Below are 20,957 nucleotides of genomic sequence, written 5' to 3'. Positions count from 1 at the left end.
CTTTAAAAGGCCTCGGTGGAGGCCGTGTTTGGCGCTGGCTGTTAAAGGAATCAGCGGCGGAATGGTCGCGGCGCTGTCTCGTCTCGCTCCGATCTGCGGCAGATTGCTCCGATTCTGCATCACCAAGATCGGAATTGAATTCAAGATGGAGGTGAGAGGGAAAATACGGAGGGGACGGGACAGGCTGCATGAGCTCAACACCCTCTCTGACTTCTGATCTGAGTTTGGTTCACTGTTAAATGGATCATGTTGAACATGAACCGGAGCCCTCTGTGCTGCAGCTGCTTGGATGGCTGAACAGGAAAGGCAACAGTCACTGAATCCGCCAGTGTATCTTCCTTCATGCCAGATGTCCCGCCGCTTCGTCAAATCTTCTTCAGGAGCCAATACTAGCTGGTGTAATTTCCGTCTTGCCTTCGTGTCCCATCTTCCTCTGGTGCTGTCGTTGCCACCGGCAGTGGAAGTTTCGACGTGCCCTTTAAGAGTGTGGACTGAGCTACCTGCACTTGATATCACAACGTGCAGGAGATTTGCAGACTCAAGGTCGCCAACATGTGGGTTTGAGTGGGAGCTGTGACTCGGACCAACACGAGAGCGACTTACACAATACCATTTTTATATAAAGGACACTGAAAGTTCACTCTGCGTCAAAGTGCAGTGGGCAGACCTGCTGATGCTACCATGACCTTTCAGATCTGCACGGCCTTTGACCTCTCTCTTGCCAGGAAGCATCAACTCACAGCAGCCGTCTTCACTTTGCAGCCCACAGACTGCTTCTGCTCACAAACTGAGAAGACACCAATCCTGGACAGCGATGAGATGCAAGGGCTTGTTGGATATATATATTTTAATGTTACTCTCATGAATCCCTCCTCAAGGAGACTTTTTGTCCAATTCAGGCCACCGTAGGCAGGACCACACAATCGCCACAAAAGGTGCACCATAAACATTGTTTCTCCACGTGATAAACATCTAGCCAGAATGGTGGAGCTACACTTGCACGGAGAATATGGTGCTACAAGGAAACTTTGAGGGCTTTTTCCTCAAACTAGTCAATCCGACTACAGTGCTCCTCAACGCCCAGTTGACACCACTGGTCTTTGGTTTCATCCCCTTCTCACATTATCTGGTCATAAAACAACAAGGTCGCCGACAAAAGGTGCTCCATGGGTGAGAAGTGGAAGCAAAAAGTAGAATAGCCACTCTCCCTAGTGGAGAGAAGCCAGTGGCGCAGCCACTTTTCAGGATACCTCCAGGACAAACTGGGAGGAGGCCATGGTGCAGATCCAGGAGAGACGTAATCTCACGATACTTTCAGGGTCATGGGACCATTTTATTCCATATGATCAGGATAAATGAGGGCAGAGTCGGAGCTAAGTCATCAGCAAGAAGCGTGGAGTAGAGCAGCCTGAGATGGCGACTGCAGGGTGGACGAAACAGGACTGAACTCAAAGACAGTAAGTAATAATAAGGGTGATGAAGGTCACATGACAAAACGAAACTTCAGATGATGCGCCACCTTCTCAACAAGGCAGCGTCAGCTATTCTACCCCAGCGGGTACGGGACACTCACTTCCCCTGAAAACATGCCCGGCCCCCCACTGACCCCGGAACAGTCTGTTCCAGCGCGGTCACATGAGCAGGCCACCGCGACGTCGCGCACGGCCAAAGCAAAGGTGAACCAGCCGTCACCGCTGAAGCAGAGCAGAGCAACTCTCTGATAATCCATTAAAATGAAGAGCCCAACACCGGTGAGGGGAGAATATTTTGGACAGATTAGCGCTTCAGTTCGTCCGTCCTCGCTAATCCACTCCAATGTGCTGCCTAATCTGGGTTTAATTAAGGCTGCCTGGATCCACATTTCAATATGTAATTAAATATATGTGCCGGGGTTTCAAGCCAGAATTAGCAAAATGAGCGGAGACAATATGGGAGCTCATTTGCATGTGGGATGTGTAATTGTATGTATTTAGAAACCAATTCTCCTCGCCGTGGCCTAATTATGGCTCTTCAAATAAGAGCGTCCGCTGCAGCCACCCACCGGCGCCGGGGCGTGCCAGTCAGGATTCTGAAGGACGGCGGCGGATGATGATGCTCAGACGCTCCCCCCAAAGTAAAAGCTGGTCATGAGAGCACCTGCTGAAGCAGTTGAGACAATTCATTGGAACATTTTATGCTGATACTGTCATTTACACGATATTATTGTAGATATATTGTATATCGTAGACATGGTTTTAAAGAAAATCTGACTTGCACCTGGTTCTGCTGCCGGTTGGACTTTTAAGTGACAAATATCTTTGCGATGATCACATGGTTTCATGTCATTTCACAAGGTTTTGGTTTGTTCACGTGTAAGTAGATTAAATATGGTTGTTGATCACAAATGAAATGAAGAGTCATGACTCAGTATCATTATAAGTACGCCTCTGCATAACATTGTATCCTTGTTAACATTAAAGACAAGAAAAAAGGAAGTGATATAGATCAACTTACAACAAACTATTAACATGACACTTTACTCTAGTACAGCAAAAATGGATATTTGTAATGTTGAGTTATTCTTCATTGTAAGTTGATGTATATTACCTCGGTTTTTCTTTTCTTTAATGTTTACAAGGATACAATGTGTGATTGCGCAATGATTTTATAGACCAATGATACTATTTACAGAGGCGGTGGAGAGTTGGGTGGCACCAAACGTTTACTTCTTCCTGGGTGGGTGGCGCAACAGAAAATAACAGAAACATGACACGTCATAATTATTCATGTTCGTATTGATATCTATTTTGTCTGCATCTTGGCATCTTTTGCTTTGCTGCTTCACTCATTGACAGCCCTTGTAACCACCCTTTTCCCTTTTGGACATGGCCTCCAGGACCCAAAACTCAGAAATAAAATTTGAAATACAAACAAAAGTCCAAGCTAAAAATACATTTCATATCATATTATCATACTGCTGAGTTGTAAAATGAATACATTCAGCAGAGAGCAATGACAATATTCAATACCCCAAACAAGGGAGAAAAAAAAAGAGGTCTGCATGTTTTGGGAAGGTTGAGGACAGTACAGAAAGAGCGTCACCGAGTTAGAAACTTCGCACAGGACTTTGTTCGTGATGCAGCCGTTGTCTGACTTCCAAATAGGAGCTGAAACATGGAGCTGGTTACCTATAGTTGTGAAGGGAAGAAACTGGAAACAGCGCTTGAATTATGTCAACCGATGGTACAGGTTCCGACGACACCATTGGGAGGAAAGCAGAGTGCACAGTGATGCACCTGGAAGGACAGCAACTCTCCAATAAACCAAACCAAACTCCTTGTGGTGTTTAACAGCATCATTCCAGGGACATTATAAACTAAACACTGGTGTGCAGAGTTGGGAACAGAAAAAGATAAGCTGCTAAACGTCGGCAGCAAATAACTGTAACTGCATGGGACGCGAAAGAGAGAACAGTGAAGGACCCGAGCACAAGAGAAACAAAGAGCAGAGAAAAACGCTCCATTTGACAGTCAAAAGGCAGCAAGGTACGGCAGAGCAACAGGGAATAGATGGATGGGCTCTCTTTGATAACCACTGAGGACAATTTCGGCGGCGGAGCCGTCACTCGACTGCCTCGCAGCTCCTCACACAGACAGCATAATTGCCTAATGGAAATATTATCGATATCTCAGTCCGTTTCTCTGAAACCACCTTTTCTGACGGCGCGGTGAACGCCCGAGATTCACATCACACTCCTGGTTCACGCATCCATTCTGACGGCTGCAGCTCAATAGCTGCGGAAGGTAAATTAGACGCCCAACAAAAGCAAATCCCAACCCAGACGGATGGCGTGCACGCGCCGCAATTTCACCAGCCCGGCATTATTCTGCCGCTTTTCAAACTTGAGACCTCAGAAACTTCACACCGGAGACCAGGACGCAGTGGACGAGTGAGGGAAGAGTCTTATTGGTGAACTCTGATCTTTCACCTATACAATCCCAGAGTCAAAAACACCCACTTCTTCATGCACAATACTTCTCATAGAAGTACAAAATAAGCCCAAAACTACATTCCAAGCACTGCTTGCAACCATCAAACTTGAGGGAGCTCCTCTCAAATGGAGTTGGATGCAAAAGTTGTCTCCCAGAAGTGCTGAGGTTTCAAGCAAGCGCTTGGACCTCATGACTTCAGCTGCTGTCCCCACGACGAGGCCTTGGGTAAGCGGTAGAAGGTGGGGAAATCACTTGGAAACGTTACAAAACTGGCATCTGCACTTGCTTTTGTCATAAGTTATGTTTATTGAAAACCATACCGACATGGAAAGAAGCAGAGTTCAGCCAAGCTTGGAGTCACAGCCGTCAACATTGGGGAGAAGCCAGGACGCTGCAGACTGCTGCGCTCGGTCGTCGAGGTTTCCGCAGAGTCCACACAGTTTACCAGAGAACCAGGGTGAGACCCTGAGGGTCACCATTGTGACGCCGATATCCATCTGCAGCTCTGACTCTGTGCCCAAGTCTCGCCTCAGGAGCACCAGAACCTCAGACTTGTCGGGGGTGGCACCCGCCGACAGCGTGACTCCGGATGATAAAGTGTGAGGCAGAGGCACGTGGAGCCCGTTCACCTGCAGAGTTCCACAGATTAGCGCCACGAGAGGGTTCCATCTGGGCTGGTGTTTTACCTTCACTGTGCCGCCGCTGACCACGACAGATGACCCCAGCAGATGAATTTGAAACACGCTCGACTCTCGGGCAGAGGTCAGCTCACACGGGCCGTGGAAGGAGATGATGCTGAACCACTTGTCGCTGGCTTCATTGCACACAGACATCAGGTTGTAAGACAGCTGGGACTGGAGGTTCAGCCGCTGCCCAGCGAAGGTGGAAACATCAAGGCTGCTCGTGAGCCGACAGACACTGGGTTCTTCATGACAACCCCAGGAACTGTTCCTCAGAGCACAATACTGCCCCGGGGAGCAGCCCGCCGTCTCACAGATGACCCCACCCAGAGGGTGACACCAGCACCTCTCAGCACAATTCTCCGTGTACAGCTGCTCATCCATCTGTGAGAGGAAGCGAGAAACATCTTTTCAGCCGCAACAGAGTTTGTATTTCATGGACTAGAAGTCGCACCGGAATACAAGTCAGAGTGCATCATGAAGAAAAAAATGTGAATGAGTCGCATTTTGGGGGGGAAACTTTATAAAACCCGTTGCATGAAGCGGAACACCAAAGGTCCTGCCGTTTTCATTGTTACCGACTTGAACGCAACGTAGCCGAAGCAGAGGCAGCAGTTTGGCATTTACTGCACTGATGAAATAAAAATACTGGCTTTTAATCAGAAGTAAATAAATACCACTCATCTGCAGCTGCTCTCTCGGTCCATCTCTTCAGGTGCCTGGGATGTACACGGGAAGTTGAGTTCTGCGAGCAGCGGTTTTGTTACCATGCATCTCTTGGGAGAAACATAGTAACAAAACAGCGTCCATGGTGCACGTTTTCCTGTTTCTGGCTTGGAGACTGACCTTCTCGATCAAGAGTTCTCCGAGCGCATCGCGGACATGGATCATGTCGGTCAGTGTGAAACATTCAACATGGGAAATTTCAACGTATACATGTGACACTTGAGCAGAAGTGTCCGGATTAGTGCGGGGGTCCTGAAAACAGTGCACTCACCTTGATGTAGCGATGGTGGAGGACGCAGCCACACTGACTGTAGGGAACACACTCGCTACCATCAAACACGTTTCCATGGTCACACTTGCAGCCGGCAGAACAAGCCGCCACTGAGGAGCCGGACTGCAACAGTGCGGGACACGAGTCGGAGCCAACTTCGACGCACTCACTCGGGCTGCTGCGGTCAGGACACTCAAGAGCTGTGGCGACACAAAACAAGTTCAACATGCGTCACTCAGAATGCTGAGCACCGTCCACTCACCGCAGGAAGTGCCTTTCCGCCATGACACCAGTGCAACACCTTTAGCCTCGCAGGCGGCGGCGAAGGCTTCCAGTGCCAGACAAACAGCCTCCACGTGCCCTGCCCCACTGCAAATGGCTCGGAGACAGAGGTCCTTGTATAGCTGGGGCTCCACTCCCCTGGCCCAGCAGGGGTTAAACTCAGCAGTCGAAATGGTCAAGACGTCACACGCCATCGCCGTGACCGGGCTGACGTTGCACTCGCCACAAAGCTCGCCGCAGGTATCAGCACAGCGTTGTCCAGGCACGACAGCCGCCCAGCTCTGCAGAAATTCTCCAAAGCCTCGTGCAAGACCAGCATCTGGCATTTCCAAGTCATCGGATTTGTCCCCGTTGAAGTTGCCACAGAGGCCTGAGGCTGTGGCGTTGTGCTCCTGAGGGACGATCAGTCTGAGGATGCATGAAGAGGAGAGGACCAGCCTCACGCCGGACGGCGACGCCACGCTTAGCTTGCTGCCCTCTTGAGAAGCCTTCACAAAGCCATTGTCGAACGGCACGAAGTGATCTTCTCCATTGACCTGGAACAAAGAAACAAGACATTTCAAAAACTGTTATAATCTCCAGCTTGAGCAGATTAAGAGCAGGAGGTTGGAGATGGAGGCCTGGTGGTTGGAGCTTAGCAGCTGTTGGACCTCCTGGAAGAAGACTCTTCAGGCAAGCAATCGTTTCACTCATCAGCCAATATGTGAATCCATCATCTGCGTGGGAACTGATGCAGTGAATAGCTCCACTTGAAATGACGCCCACAGCCTCAAGTGCAGCACTGCTATCGTTTAGTCAACTTTAACACGGTGCCCAAACCATATCTCACCGCCTGCTGATGGTGGAGAGAAGACTCGACCGAAGGACTGACCTGTATTTTCCACAGACTGGCAGGATCAATGACCACCTCCATGGACAGGAAGCGGAACTCCAGCCTGCTGATGGAACAACCGGAGCTGCTGTCGAAGCTGATGAGAAGAGTGTAGTCGTGCATGACTGTGGAAGTGAGGCTGGATAACAGGTAGGTGCAGGCACTGTGGAGAGGCACCAACAAGCCGTCGAACGTGACGTAGCCATAACTGTGGAAGACCTCACACACGCCATAGTCCAGAGGCCTGTATGGCACAAGGCTACCTTTCACAGGAAAACCGACGGAGGGGCTGCACGGTGAGGGGCTGCACCTCCGTTCCCTTTTACAGTTGCATTTCTGACAGCTTCTGCCAGAGTAGTAGAGCCCAGCCGTGTAGTAGCGCTCCTCATGCATGCAGCCACAGTCAGACACCAGAACACACTGGCCGTCACTCAGGACGTAGCCGGGGTCACACTGGCAGCCCTCCTCACAGCCTCCGCTGCAGGTCGCCGGTGAGGAGAGTCCAGCGCAGGTCACCGGACAGCGAGGGCCACAGAGCTCATAGTGGCTGTTCTGAGGGCACGACATTCCTGTGGAGACGGATTGAGCTTTGTTTTTCAGACGCACAGCTGACACTCTAGGCAGGTTTTAGTTCCAACCGATGAGGAGCACAGTTTAACTGATCAGGCGTCTGAAGGCTGTAATCGGTGGATACGTGCTGCTTGTTCGGCTGGAACATTAGGCCACACCCACACAGCCCTTTAGGAATTCACTTTAACACCATTGCTCTAGGACAGTTGACTTTCACCGTCATTTGACCCAGGAAATAGTGCTTCATGTACTGCTACCAACATGCCATTAATAAGAATTGAGGTTTAAATCACACCAAGTTCTCAGTTTGACCTTTGCCCTCTCACGATAGCACTAATACTGACCTGACTGCGCGGCATCACTACATGCATCTATACTTAGCTCACACCAAGTGACAAGTGTCACCCAACAGGGTGTCGAAGGTTTAGAATACTGATGGCAGTTGGTTACTCACCACAGAAAGTGTCGCTTCTCCAGTGTCTGACAGGCAGGTGAGCAGACTGACAGGCGGCAGCGTAGGCTGCGATGCTGTTGCAGACGGCAGTGTAGTGTCCGCCATGAGAGCAGGAATCCACCACGCAGTTGTGAAAGTACGTGTCAGGGTCCAGAACCGAAGCGCAGTCAGCAAACGGCCCGAGCTCATTCACCAGGATCCCACAGAAGTCGCTGCCTTCGAACTGCTCCTGAGCTTCAGGGGAGCATCGCTTCGCCTTGGAGCTGCAGACGGACCTGCAGGACTCGGCGCCGCCCAGCCTCCAGCTGTGCACAAACTCGAGCATGTTGAGGGCCGGCTCCTTGTTGGGCATGAGTCGGTCGTCATGTGGATTTCCGTTGGCGTTACCGCAAAGGCCGACGACGGAAGAGTCGTAGCTGCTGGGGATCACGACCGTCACGCTGCCAGTTTCATAAACCATCAGCTGCAATCCTACATCTGTGTGAATGACGAGGGAGGATGGCGTGTGGAAGGCATTGACGTGTCCCGTGTGGTGAGCCAGTGGGAGGGGCATGTGCTCACCACCAACCTGAGGAAACCAAGATATTAGCTGATGCTTTCAGCACGGAAGCAAAAGGACACTCACCAAGAGCTTCCCTGGATCATCTTTTCTCACTTCAAACTCCAGCCCGTGGATGGAGAGCTTAATCGATCGACTGTGAAAGAGTCTTCTATGGCAGCTTGCATCCGAGACCGTTACGTTAAAAGGCTCCAGTCCTTTCAGGTCTGGATGAGTCTGAACTAGCGAGTATGCACAGCTGTCGCTGAAGTCAAAATGATCACCGTCAAACGTCGTGAAGTGGAGTCCAGACACGATGGTACAGTTGAGGGATTTTTCAGGGAGACAGAGGTCCACGTGTTGGCCCCTCTTGCAGACCATTCCTTTGGGGCAGTGGGATGGGCTGCAGCGGGCGGTCCCTGCTTGACTGCAGACACACAGTTGACCACAACTTTCAGGAATCCAGAAGGTTGTATTGAGGTGGTGGTAGTTCCCCCTGGAGTCTGTGCAGCCACACTGCTGAGGCTGGACGCAGCCCTCTGGACTTCGGATGAACCCAGGATCACAAAAGCAGCCTTCTGCGCAGATTTTCCGGCAGACGGTCACGTTACGCTCACAGGTCGGGGGACACGCAGAACCACAGGTCTTGAAGTGGCTGTTCTCAGGGCAGGAAACCTCTGGAGAAGGAACAGAAATATGACACCACCATCTCACAGTGAAGTCTAAAACATTTCCTCTCACCGATGGATCGCTCAGTAGGTTCATCCGCCACCGCCTCACACAGCATAGAATACGAGTTCATCGCTCTCTCAACTGACTCCTTCACCTCCCCACTTAGCATCATGTCCGTCAAGCAACTTTGGAAGAAGGAATCCGGGTTCATGCGACCGTGGCACTGAGCGTACGGTCCATGTGGATCCTTGAGTGCGTTGCAAGCCTTCGTGTAGCTCAATGAAACCTTGGAAACAGCGTCGGCCCGTGGAACCATGGTATTACCATCTTCTGCACAGCCATCGTCTCCATCAAAGACCCGATACAAATGAGTCAAAGATGAACTCATCTTGGCGGCAGACTTTGATACAAACTCATCCTGAGGATTTCCGTTGAAATTTCCACACAGACCGTAAACGACGCCCTGATATTTGGAATCTACGGTCACAGAAACGGTGGTTCTCCAGTCGAAGAGCACCTGCAGGCCAAAGTCTGTCTTCAGCAGAGCCCTGCCATGCTTGTAGGAAACCTCAATCTTGCCCTTGGACAGAGTGAAGGGGAGAGTTCGTGCTTGACCATTAACCTGCAGAGCAAAAGAGATGAGGAACCACTTCAGTTAAATAACTTTTCAAAGAAAACATGACTTACATGGACAGTGAAATCATTGTTGAGCTTGATGACGAAACCATAGACTTGAACAGTCACAAGTTCCAGATAGTGCGGGGTCTTCCTGTTGTTCTTCTTGGACACAATGAAAGGAGGGAGACAACAATCCTCCCCTTTACTGCCGGCGAGCAAGTAAGTGCAGCTACTCTCAAACGTGTACTCCAGTCCATCAAAGGTGTAGTGATGGCGACTTCCCCAGGCCCAGCACTGACCGGGGCGGCTCCTGCAGACGGCCTTCCCTTTGCTGAGGTAGCACTTCTCAGATGGGCCACACTTTGCACATGGATCTTGATGTTGCAGTGCTGAAAAAGGAAGAGGTCAGTGGGCAAGTTCATCTACATGGGTAAAGAGTGCTTCAGCACAGTGAAGAGGATGGACTCTACAGTACGGTGTGGCAGGGATCTGGACTTGCCTTTCATCCAGCAGCCTGCTCTTCCGTCCACGATTTGACAGCTGTGAGTGGAGGGGCACTTGTGCAGCTCACAGATGAGCGGGGGTCCACAAGTACAGTTGAGGGTGCAATTGTGCAGAAGTCTGCTCTCAGAGACCTGGAATAGGCGGCAACGTTCCATTAAACCCAAGACACAAAATGTAGTCACTATTGAGCTCTTCAGCTGCTATACAGGTGGTCTGGGTGCACCAGCACAGGTCATTGGAATAAAATAAAGGTTTATTGGACGCATATGCAGAACAGGAGCCAACCAACACTGAGCACATGGGGGGACAATTCTGGAAGGCTCCATACTGCAGAAATTTGTGTGAAGCCATCTACTCAACAGTATTGGGAAGACCACCTACTGGTCGCTCCCTTAAAGCCCCCCGTTGTCTTTGACGGCCTGTCAGAAAGCATTAGGTCTAACTGAAGGTGAGCAGTAAAGCGTTCACCTTATAGCTCTGTCCATTGCGCATGCAGCCGCACTGGTCACGTGCGACACAAGCATGGCCGTCATAAAGCCGCCGAGCGTCGCAGGCACAGCCTTCCTCACAGTCGGTGGGACACTGGAGCGGCAGCCTCGTCTCGGGACACAGCGAGGCGCAAACATTGGCGCAGCGACTGAAGTGGCTGAACTGTGGGCATTGACGGCCTGTTTGGATGGAGAAAAAAAAAAAAAGTGAAATTGGTTTGCTGAGACAAAGGCTGGTGGTCATGACTCACCACAGCCGGTGTCAGCCCTCCAGCTGCCCATTGCCACGCCAGCTTCTTTGCACGCAGCAGCATAGGTTTGTAGGGCGTCACAGAGAGCCCACTTCGCACCTTTGGTAACACACAGGCTTTCCATGCAGAAGGAGTAGTATTTCTGTGGGGGAACGGGCCCATGACACGGGGCAAACGGCCCCCCTGGGAGGGTTATGATGCCACAATAGAGCTTGGATGTGTACTCTGGCAGGGCGGCCATACACAGATGGCACGAGTCATCACACGAGTCAGAGCAGTTGGAGTCATTTCCTGTCTTCCACGAGGCACCGAACACTTCAGCATCGGTAACCACAGAGCCGCTGCGTAGCTTCATGTCGTCGGTCGGGTCGCGGTTGTAGTTCCCACACAGGCCACAGGTGGTGTGGTGGTAACTGCTGGACAGTCTGACCCGAATGTGGTTGTGCAGGTCTGAGGTTATCTCCACCATCGGGGCCCTGATAATTCTCCATTCATTTTCCTGGTAAACAGTTAAACCAGCCTGCGACAACGGAATGTTTTCATAAACTCCATTCACCTGAAAGAAAGATGAAGTCCATCAGCAAGTGCCTGGTTGGTGCACATGAGTGAAGATCTTAATTACCTGAACGAATCCTGGGAAATCTGATGAAATCTTCAGAGACATGTTCTTCACTTGCACGGATATTTGTCTTCCCACACTGTAGTTTCCAGAAGTGTAAATAAAGAGGTGCCCTCCTGAGCTTTCGGGGCGGCACGTCTCCACCAGAGAGTAGTTACAGGAACCGTGGAAATCAAATATTTGCCCATCAAAAGTGGTGTAGTGGGTACCATCCAGGGAGCAGTCTGCCACTTTGGGTTTAGGATGGCATCCTCTCACACCTCCAACGAAGCTGCACTCCTCCTCCTCCCCACACGAGACACTGAAACAGGTAACATGTCCGCCAGCACGACATGTGCAGCTCTGCTCACACGTCACCACAGTCTGACCTGCTCTCATGTACTCTCCGTAGAGAAAGCAGCCACAGTCCTTTGGTAACACACAGTGGCTGCCACTATGAACCAAGCCGGCCTCACAGATGCAGTTCTCGGCGGTGTATAGGGGCAACTCCACGGTGCGGTTCCCCCAGCCCAGGCAGAGGTGAACGGAGGAGAAGTGCGTGCTGTACCTGGTGTTGGCAGGACAGGAGTCTCCTGAAAGACAAAAGATACAACCAGGTTAGGGAGAAATTAGTGCCATCTAGTGGCCAAAGGTGGCGGATTTTGAACTCGTGCAACTGCAGCCACGAACGTGCGCGGACTGGACTGTCCTTGTCATCCAGATAAGCCCCAAATCCTGGTTACAGCATCCAGGGTTAAACACGAGGTCAGACTATACCCATCAGCCGTAATGCTAAACTACACATCATTAAAGTTCACCAACACTGACAGGAACCCAAACAGCCCTTATCGGTGTGAAGACCCTGAAATGACTATAGCAGCAACTTAAATCTGTGAAGAGGTTGAAGCAAAGTGTTCTCCAACAGGCAACAATAAAGACTGGAACAACCATGTTGAGCCTCTCACTGAGAGGTTTCATCAGCAATAGAAAGCCGACTATTGAGTCAAGTCTGGATCGAGTTAAAATTATGACCCATTCCGCTGCCAAAACGTACAGCTTTTATGAACACTCAGACGATAACTACACGCCAATAAGAATATATCAGCATCGTATGCAAACATCCACTCAATTGTCCTCAAATGATCAATATCAGACGGAAGAGAAATGAGATTGAGTACCTAGTGAGCAGAAGGCTGTGAACACAACACACATTTCATTTGGGTTTAATGATGCTGAACTCCAAACAGCACAGCCACTGTTCTATTGGATATTCATTAGATTTACACCTTCAGCGGATCTGGAGCAGAGACTCACCGCAGAAGTCTGGACGGCTCCACGGGAGCACCTCGGCCTTGCGCACCAGACAGGCGGCCGTGTACGCCGACAGGGCCCGGCAGAGCAGCGGCAGGTGGTAGCCGTGAAGACACAGGTCACTGATGCAGTGCTGATAAAAGCTGGACGGGTCCACTTTGCCATGACAGTGTCTGAACGGTCCACCAACTTCCAAAATCTTCCCGCACGCTTGCAGGTCAGAGTACTGGAGCGAACGCTCTGGTGTACAAGTTGGACAACTCCCACCGAGACATCCGTCCACACACCAGTGGTTCTGCTCGCTTTTCCAGACCTTCACGAAGCCCTCAGGGCTGAGGCGGTTCTTCGTGCCCTTCGCTGTGAGATCGTCGCTCGGGTCGCCGTTGAAGTTTCCGCACAGACCACAGGTGGAATTGGCATATTTTCTTGAGACGCCGATGGCGAGGAGACCCTCCCTGCTGAGGCTTAAACCAAACCCCAAATCTGTGTAGAAGTACATGTGCAGGCCTAAAGAGAAGGCGACGGTGGACATGTTGAAGTGGATGGGCAAGTTCTTCTTAGTTCCATTGACCTGCAGGGTCAAACATTGAAAACACAAGGTCAGAAGATTTGCAGCCCACCTGTTGTTCAACACTAACACCGTTCTGCCTCTGAAGGGCAGAATCATGGTGAGACAGATTCATCAGAAGTTGGGTCGCAGGGGCAGCAGCGGGAGCAAAGAGGTCTAGACCTTTCTCCTCAAACTCCAGCTTTCCCTCCTCCCAGTTGGTAATGCCAAGAATAATCTCACTTGGGAGACAAATCCCCCCCCCCACCAAATCACTTCTCCAGATCTGGAGCAGCAGCAGTTCTAGAGTCTCGCCCAGATGGTATTTTTGGAGGCCATTTTTGTCACAAGCCAAAACATAGAAGTCTCCATTTCCACTTCATTAATGGAGACATGTGTAGGAAAAAAGCAGGGAGCAAAAATCTGATCAAGCATGATGAATATTTAGAGAAGTTCACCTCGACGCTGTCGCTGTCTAGTTTCACCACCACATCACTCAGCTTGATGAGAACATTAACCGCTGAAAGTGGGTGTCCATCACTCTGGATATGAACCTGGACATCAAGGTCATGTCCGCCCTCACAAAAGCCCAGCAACTGGTACTGGCAGGTGCCATGCAAATCATAGTCGTGGTGGTCAAAGGTCGTCAGATGATGGCCAGTGTAGGTACACAGCTGCCACTGATGCAGTACGCAGCTTATCACTCCATCCTCAAGACCGCAGTACTCATCCGGGCTGCAGGATGATAACTTGCAGTGTGTCTGGTAGGTATTGGGGTCACAATAACACTGCTCAGTGCATGATTCATCTGCCCAGAAGGTCTGGTTGCCAAGGTACCGTTCTCCATTGTAAGTGCAGCCACAATGAGATAATGGAACACAGGTGTCACCGTCGAGGACAAAGCCAGGGTCGCAGTGGCATCCGGGCACGCAAGCTTGAGTGCAAGGTCTGTCACCTGACGGGACCTGGCAGGTAGCAGGGCAGGCGCTGCCACACGTCTCGTAATGGCTGTTTGGTGGACAAGCTGGGAAGATGGGGGGGAGAGAGGAAAAAAAAAAAAACAAAAAAACATTACCAACCAGATTAAACAGTCATGCTGGTCCAGAGATTCAGTGTTTTGATGCAGAGACAACACGGCTCAAAAAGAGAAGCCTTCAACTTAGAATGAAAATAAACAATTTCCTGCTCATGAATTAAAGAACTCTGGTTCCTGACCTCACTAAGGAAAGTCAGGGGTCCTCTCACGTGACTGAGAGCATGTTCATACTAGCGCCTGCAGACACGCCAAACAGATTCAGAGGTGACGACTCGGATTCACAGTGAATGGCTTCAATATTCCATTCAGTGACCTGGCTAATGTTAACCCTGCTGCTGCGAGAGGCGGCACATTTCTGAGTGTCCTAAAAGATTCTCTTTATATTCTGAGCTTTGAAGCGGCATCGTCCTTTCCATTAAGCGGAAGAGTTCATTACGGAGGCATCAGGCAGACCAGGCAGGTGCAACCACGCAGTGGTTAAGAGGATGGTGGAATATTTGTGCAAGCAATTGCAATAAACATCTATGAGAGTCGAGGTTCACTCACTCACATTTAAACATGAATTCATAAGATTTTATCTGAATATGAATGTTTAATTGAAAAAAATCTAATTTTACTTCTTGTTTATTTACCATTTACTCTTGTTTTTAATAAATTTAACTCATATTTTCCAAAACAAGTGGTTGTACTGTTGATTTTTATTTAACCTTTTAACAAATTCAATGCATCATACCCTCATAAATAATGAGGGAACCAGATCCTGTGAATTGTCTGAATGTTTGGCTTTGATTTCATGTTATATTTGAGGCAATTATGGCTGTGTTGCGACATAAATCCTGAAAATAATGTCCAATATTAAGAACGTCCCCTCAAAGACTGATTCGTTAGAGCAAATTTGCTCTCGCCATTTTGATGCCTCACAAAACTGGAAACCTCTCTCGTACTTGAAGCAGGCTGCAGTATTTATAATGCTGTCGAAACAGAATGCACAGTGGTGCTGGGAAGCAAAGTACACCAACAGTAAAGACGCTGTCATAATCTTGTGACACAGCCACCTGTGCTCACCTTTCCCTGCACAGCTCCATGTATCATGAAGGGTGCAGCTCTCCCCCTCAGGGCATGCGGCGGGCTCACACCGCAGTTTCGCAGTGGTTGAGCAGTTGCAGCGTTCGTAGCATCCCTCCGTCCAGAAAACATCCCCGACCTGCGACAAACAAAAAAAGGTGATTCATCGTTCCAGTTGGCCAACAGCAGCGCCAAGAGGCAAACAGCATTAAGACAAATGTTTAGGATTTCATGAGTCATAGCACAAATGCAAGTACGGCCAAGTCGCTAATGAATCATCTTTTTCACACCGTGTCATAACGGAATGTTTTTGACGTTTGGCTCGACTGGTTTCACACTGCGCCTTGTTTAAAAACCCTGTGACACAGTGCCAATAACTGACAGGGAAAGCCCACATGTACCTCATGATAATGTCCCTCATGGAGGCAGCCACACTGCTCAGGTCGAACACACTGCCTCCCACTTTGAACGTATCCGGCGTCACACTGACATCCTTCGTAGCAGGTGCCCTGGCAGGGAATGTTGCTGGGGCTGCCACAGGACGCAGGGCATGTACCAGCACACATAGTGTAGTGGGAGTTGTCCGGGCATGCGAGGGCTGTGGAGGGAAAACGGGTCAAAGCAAACGCAGACTTGTTTTACACGTTGGCATCACAACCCAATTTGCTAGTTAAAAAAGGCAAAGGGAACATGGCTCACAGCACTTGGCTCCCCTCCACGGCTCCACCGCCGCACCTGCGTCCTGGCATACGAAGGTGTATTCCCTCAAGATGCTGCAAAGGGAATCTTCATTATCAGACACGCACAAGTCTTTCAAACAGTTCTGGAAAAAAGGCTGTGGGTTCACAATATCATGGCACTTCCTGAAGGCTCCACCGGGGGCAAGCAACCTGCCACAGAGGCCGTCCGAGGAAAACCGACCCAATGACTGGGCGTTGCATTTTGCAGACTGATTGGGAGGAGAGCAGTTTGTTCCATGAGGTGTACGCAGCCATGAGGACCCCAATTCAGCTGTTTTTAACTGGTTGGAATCCATCCTTTGCCCACACAGGCCACACATCTTTCCCTCGACTGCAGGGATCTCCACTTGCATTAGCCCAGCGCCTCCAAACGTGACAACCATTCCCGTGTCAACAAAAACACGGGTCAGAGAGCCGAAGTGCAGAACAGAGATGTGCTCCAACTGAAGTGGAAGACCAACGAGGACGCCATCAATCTGGAAATGGACAGCGACAACATTACCAGACAAACTGTTGCAAGTCGTTTCAATACTGACCTTTACTTTCTCCAAATACTCGGCATCTAGCAACACGTGTACTCCACGATAACGAAGGTACATCTTGGATCGTTCCACCTCAACACTAGGCGCATCGTCATCATCGCAAACCTGCCACAAAAGATACCGACAGCTCCCCAACTCCAAGTCAAAAGCCTCTCCATTGTATGTGGTGAAGTGCCCTTCCCCGAGAATCGAGCACTTGGATCGCGGGAGTTTATGGCAACCACGGTCGCCATCCTGAGTGAAGCAACCAGTCCCAGCAGGACACGTGTGGTTCGAACATTGGACTTTGTTGTGACCCACGCACACGCAGTGCTGCTGACAGTGATCGTCCGGGTAGAAGACCTCATCTATGAAATGGTAGGAACCTTGGCTGAAGCAGCCACACTTTGAATTTGGCACACACCCCACGGTGTTGTGGAAAAATCCAGGCTGGCAAAAGCAACCTTCTTTACAGGCAACAGATTTAAGACCAGTTTCTACACAGTCGAACCTCTCAGTGGAGCACAGCTGGTATTCACTGTTGGCAGGGCAGGTCAGATCTAAAAGAAAAAAAATTATTAGAAACATGTCACACAAATAAAATACGGTCATTTTACCGCAAAAGCTTGGAGATCTCCACTCGTCCATTAATGCCCCCTTTTCTTGACAAACAAGGACATAGGTGGACAGAATTTGGCACAGGTCTTTCTGCTTGTCATGGCAGAGGTCGTAAACACAGCTGTCAAAGAAGTCCTGAGGGTCAACCACATCATGGCAGGCCTGGAAGACTCCATCCATGGCCGAGAGCCGTCCACAGAAATCCTTCCCCTGATATAGAACCACATCCTCTGCACGGCAACCTGGGGTGTGCAGCGGGTTGTCGACACAGTCGCTGCTGGTTTTCCATGATCCAATAGCATCAGACTGGCTAGTGCCATCCTTCACTGCCAGGTCGTCGTCGGGATTATCGTTAAAATTCCCGCATAGGCCACACAAACTGCCGGAGAAGATTTTAGGCACTTGCATGATTAGCACGTCGCTTGTGTAGGTCAGGACCACTCCAAAATCAGTCTCCAGAGTGGTCGAGCGTCCACTTTGATACACCTTGATTTCACCTCGATTCAACATGAGTGGAAGGTTCAGAAGAAGACCGTTGACCTGCGGAGGATTCAGTCAGCCGTCAACGCGACGACGACAGACAAAGAAACTCAACGTACCTTGATTTTGTCACGCCACTTGTAAGACAGCTCAATGGAATAACCAACCGCCGCCATCTTAACCCGACGAAAAGACACGTTGTTGGCGTCCTTCATCTGATTCTGAACCTCCACGCTGAAGTCCCCCAGAACCCCCCAGGAGGGACAGTAGGACGTGAACAAGTAACTGCAGTTCCCGTGGACGTCAAACCTGTGCCCATCAAACGTGGTATAATGCGGGTCTCCCTTGGCCACACAGAACCCTGGTCCGTGTCTGTGGCAGGTTCGTTCTCCGTCAAGTACTTTGCACACTTCTCCTTGGGCACACTGAGCGCCAGCGCACATCACCTTCCTCGAGTGGGGCTGGCAGACACATTTCTCTTGACACTGCTCTCCAATCCAGAAGCTTTTCTTGGGCGGGAAGTAAAAACCTTCATGAATGCAGCCGCAGCTCGTCTGCTCCACACACTTGCCGTCGCTGAGGAGATATCCACTGTTGCACTGGCATGACTCCACACAGGGCAGGGAGCAATTCAGGCTGGCCTCGGGATCAGCACAAGTCGCCGGGCAGGACGTCCCACAGTGCTCATAGTGGCTGTTCTGGGGACAGGTTTTAGCTACAGGAGAAAAAAAAAAAAAAGTTCATATTACATCCAAAACCCCAGTGGCGAATCAAAACTCACGGCAATTGATGATGCTCCTCCAGTCTTTGATTCTGGCTCCCAGCCTCTGGCAGACATTCGTGTAGGCTTCCAAGATTTTACACCCAGAAAAGTCCATCCGAGTTATACACAGGTTGTCGATGCAACTACGAGCGAAGGCTTCAGGGTCCACGTATTGATGGCAGTTCTCAAAAGGCCCGTGGGGTCGCTTCAGCAGGGAACACTTGACGGAATTCCCCAAATGTCTTTGGTCATGAGGGCACACTTTACAAGCGGCACCTTGGCAATCCTCAAAGCACGAGCCTCCACTGTTCACAACCCATGGGACGGGAGAATCCCCAGACTTCAGCGCCCCAGTGCGAGCTCCACCACACAGGCCGCAGATGGCACCATAAAGCTCTTGGGTCACTTCAACTTGGAGATGGTGGAGCCAGTCGTAATGCAGTGTGAGGCCAAAGGATGTAACCAAAACAACACTGGAGCCACTTGGAAAGAACTTAAGAGATCCATCCTTTAAGGCTAGCGGCAGGCTTCTCTTCCGTCCGTTCAGCTGCAGGTAAAAAAAAAAAAAAAAAAAAAACAGCCGTTATAACAAGCTTCAAAATGAACATTCGAATTGTAAAAAGGCCAAATTTCGTACCCTGATGTAGTTAATTTCCTCCCGAACAATGGAAATATTGAAACCTTGGAAGTTTATCTGCACAGTGTGGATGTTGGAGAGCGTGGCGCTGCTCAAATATGCTCTGGCTATATTAATCTGCAGCGAGAGAGAGCTGTTCGAGCCTGGGCAATTCGTCTGAACTAAAGTGTAGTTACAGTTTCCCAGTAGGACAAAATCGTTGCCGTTGAAGGAGCGATAGAAAGAGTCTCCCCATGCTGAGCACATTTTACTTCTCAATGAGCACCGTGGCTTTTCATCTCTGAAGTAGCAGTCGTGTTTGTGACCACAATGCATTTCTTCACAGGATGCTGCGCGGGTGAGGAGGAATGAGAGGGAAAACACATTCAGACAGATGTTTCATGAGAAACCATGCAAAAAGTGCAAACGTACCCTTCTCACAGGCCTCTGGATAGGACTCCCTGGTCAAGGTGCTGAGGTAGCGCCCCACATCTGTCTCGCCGTACTCTCCTCCCGCACTGTCAGACAGCTTAGCCTGGCTGGACAATGTAACATCTTCAGTGTCAGAGTGGTTATCTTCAGCCTCAGCACTGTCGCTTGAATCAGACATGGGTAGAACCTCGCAGATATCATCTACAGCCAGCAGTGATGTCAGAGTTGAGGAATGCTTCTCACTGTCATGTCGGAAGTAAAGCAGCTGGAGGGGAGCGTCGCTTGAAATGTGGACTTTATCTGAGGTCACCATGGGGATGACCCTCACCTGGCCACCAATAAGTGCTACGTCTCGGTGCTCCGCGCTCGTTGTGACATGCAGATCTGAGCTGAAAGTCGACATAGCCAGGAGGAAGCTTGAGCTCATGCCGGTGTTTACTAAAGGCGGAATCACGTAGTCAAAACTCCAGCGAGAAACTGGTCTCAGTTGAGTGAATCCGTGCAGGCATTCCCCTGGTGTGTACATGAGGCAGGTGAAACACACCATCACGCCCACGGCTTCAGTAGAATACAACACTGAGCCTGAGAGACTGTGGTTACTCTGCAGGTAGATGCTCTGCATCCTCCCCAAACTCAACCTCAAGACACTTCCCTTGGAATGCAGCTCATCTCCAAAGAGCACATCTGCAGGCAGCAAGAGGTCCACTGAGGTTTCCCGGTCTGAACTGGTGATAACCATCTGGCTGAGAGCCAGGTTGTGCAAATCTGGAGTCACGGGATAATAATGGGAGCCCCAGGAGGACACCTCGTGGAGGAGGCTGTGCTGGCAGCCCTGAGGGGTGCAGTAGGCCACCAGAACAGTGACAGGCCACACGGATGTAACGCTGAGGAGGTGGGGGGATCGAGAAGCCACCATTTCCACAGATAACGGCAGCTGAACCGTTTTGGATTTGCCGGCGGACAGGAAGTAGCGCTGCTGGAAGTCTTTCCCCAGAACCTGCACAGTGACGGCGGTCCAAAATTCATCTGCGGTGATGGTAAGGCGGTGGCTGGAGCTGGCGTCCGGGCCGGTGTGAGGCGGGAACATGGTGAGAAATCGCCTCCCAGGACTGGCCCCGGACAGCCCTGGTGGAACAGTTCGGCAGAGAGAGAGAGAAACACATGAGTCACGGACTGAGTCAGAGTTCTTGTTTACCAGTTGTGAAATCAAAGAGAGGTTTTGTTCCTGGAGTCAAGAGCTCCACCGGTTCTTGAATCAGACAACGATCTAGTGATGTTCAAGGACTAGCATTGCAACACACAGTTTCATCTTTCAGTGGGAATGTGCCAAGCTC

General features: G+C 50.3%; 1 protein-coding gene across 1 annotated transcript; it reads right to left on the bottom strand.

The window, feature by feature from the left end:
• Positions 1 to 4,312: 4,312 nt before the first annotated feature.
• On the bottom strand, positions 4,313 to 20,710 carry LOC128746651 (IgGFc-binding protein). Its single transcript, XM_053843853.1, has 24 exons — positions 19,624 to 20,710; positions 19,213 to 19,541; positions 18,594 to 19,122; positions 17,932 to 18,527; positions 17,332 to 17,872; positions 16,730 to 17,274; positions 16,153 to 16,669; positions 15,855 to 16,051; positions 15,454 to 15,592; positions 13,811 to 14,376; positions 12,809 to 13,376; positions 11,519 to 12,087; positions 10,897 to 11,452; positions 10,626 to 10,825; positions 10,153 to 10,288; positions 9,723 to 10,042; positions 9,105 to 9,657; positions 8,451 to 9,040; positions 7,826 to 8,393; positions 6,802 to 7,370; positions 5,911 to 6,466; positions 5,649 to 5,848; positions 4,658 to 5,035; positions 4,313 to 4,600 (listed from the first exon to the last, which is right to left on the bottom strand). Exons 1-24 carry the CDS (start codon positions 20,708 to 20,710, stop codon positions 4,313 to 4,315), a joined length of 11,097 nt encoding a protein of 3,698 aa, XP_053699828.1.
• Between the last annotated feature and the right edge of the window lie 247 nt (positions 20,711 to 20,957).

Source organism: Synchiropus splendidus, chromosome 15, assembly GCF_027744825.2.
Source record: "Synchiropus splendidus isolate RoL2022-P1 chromosome 15, RoL_Sspl_1.0, whole genome shotgun sequence".
Classification (NCBI taxonomy): domain Eukaryota; kingdom Metazoa; phylum Chordata; class Actinopteri; order Syngnathiformes; family Callionymidae; genus Synchiropus; species Synchiropus splendidus.
This window is presented reverse-complemented; position numbering and strand designations above follow the sequence as displayed.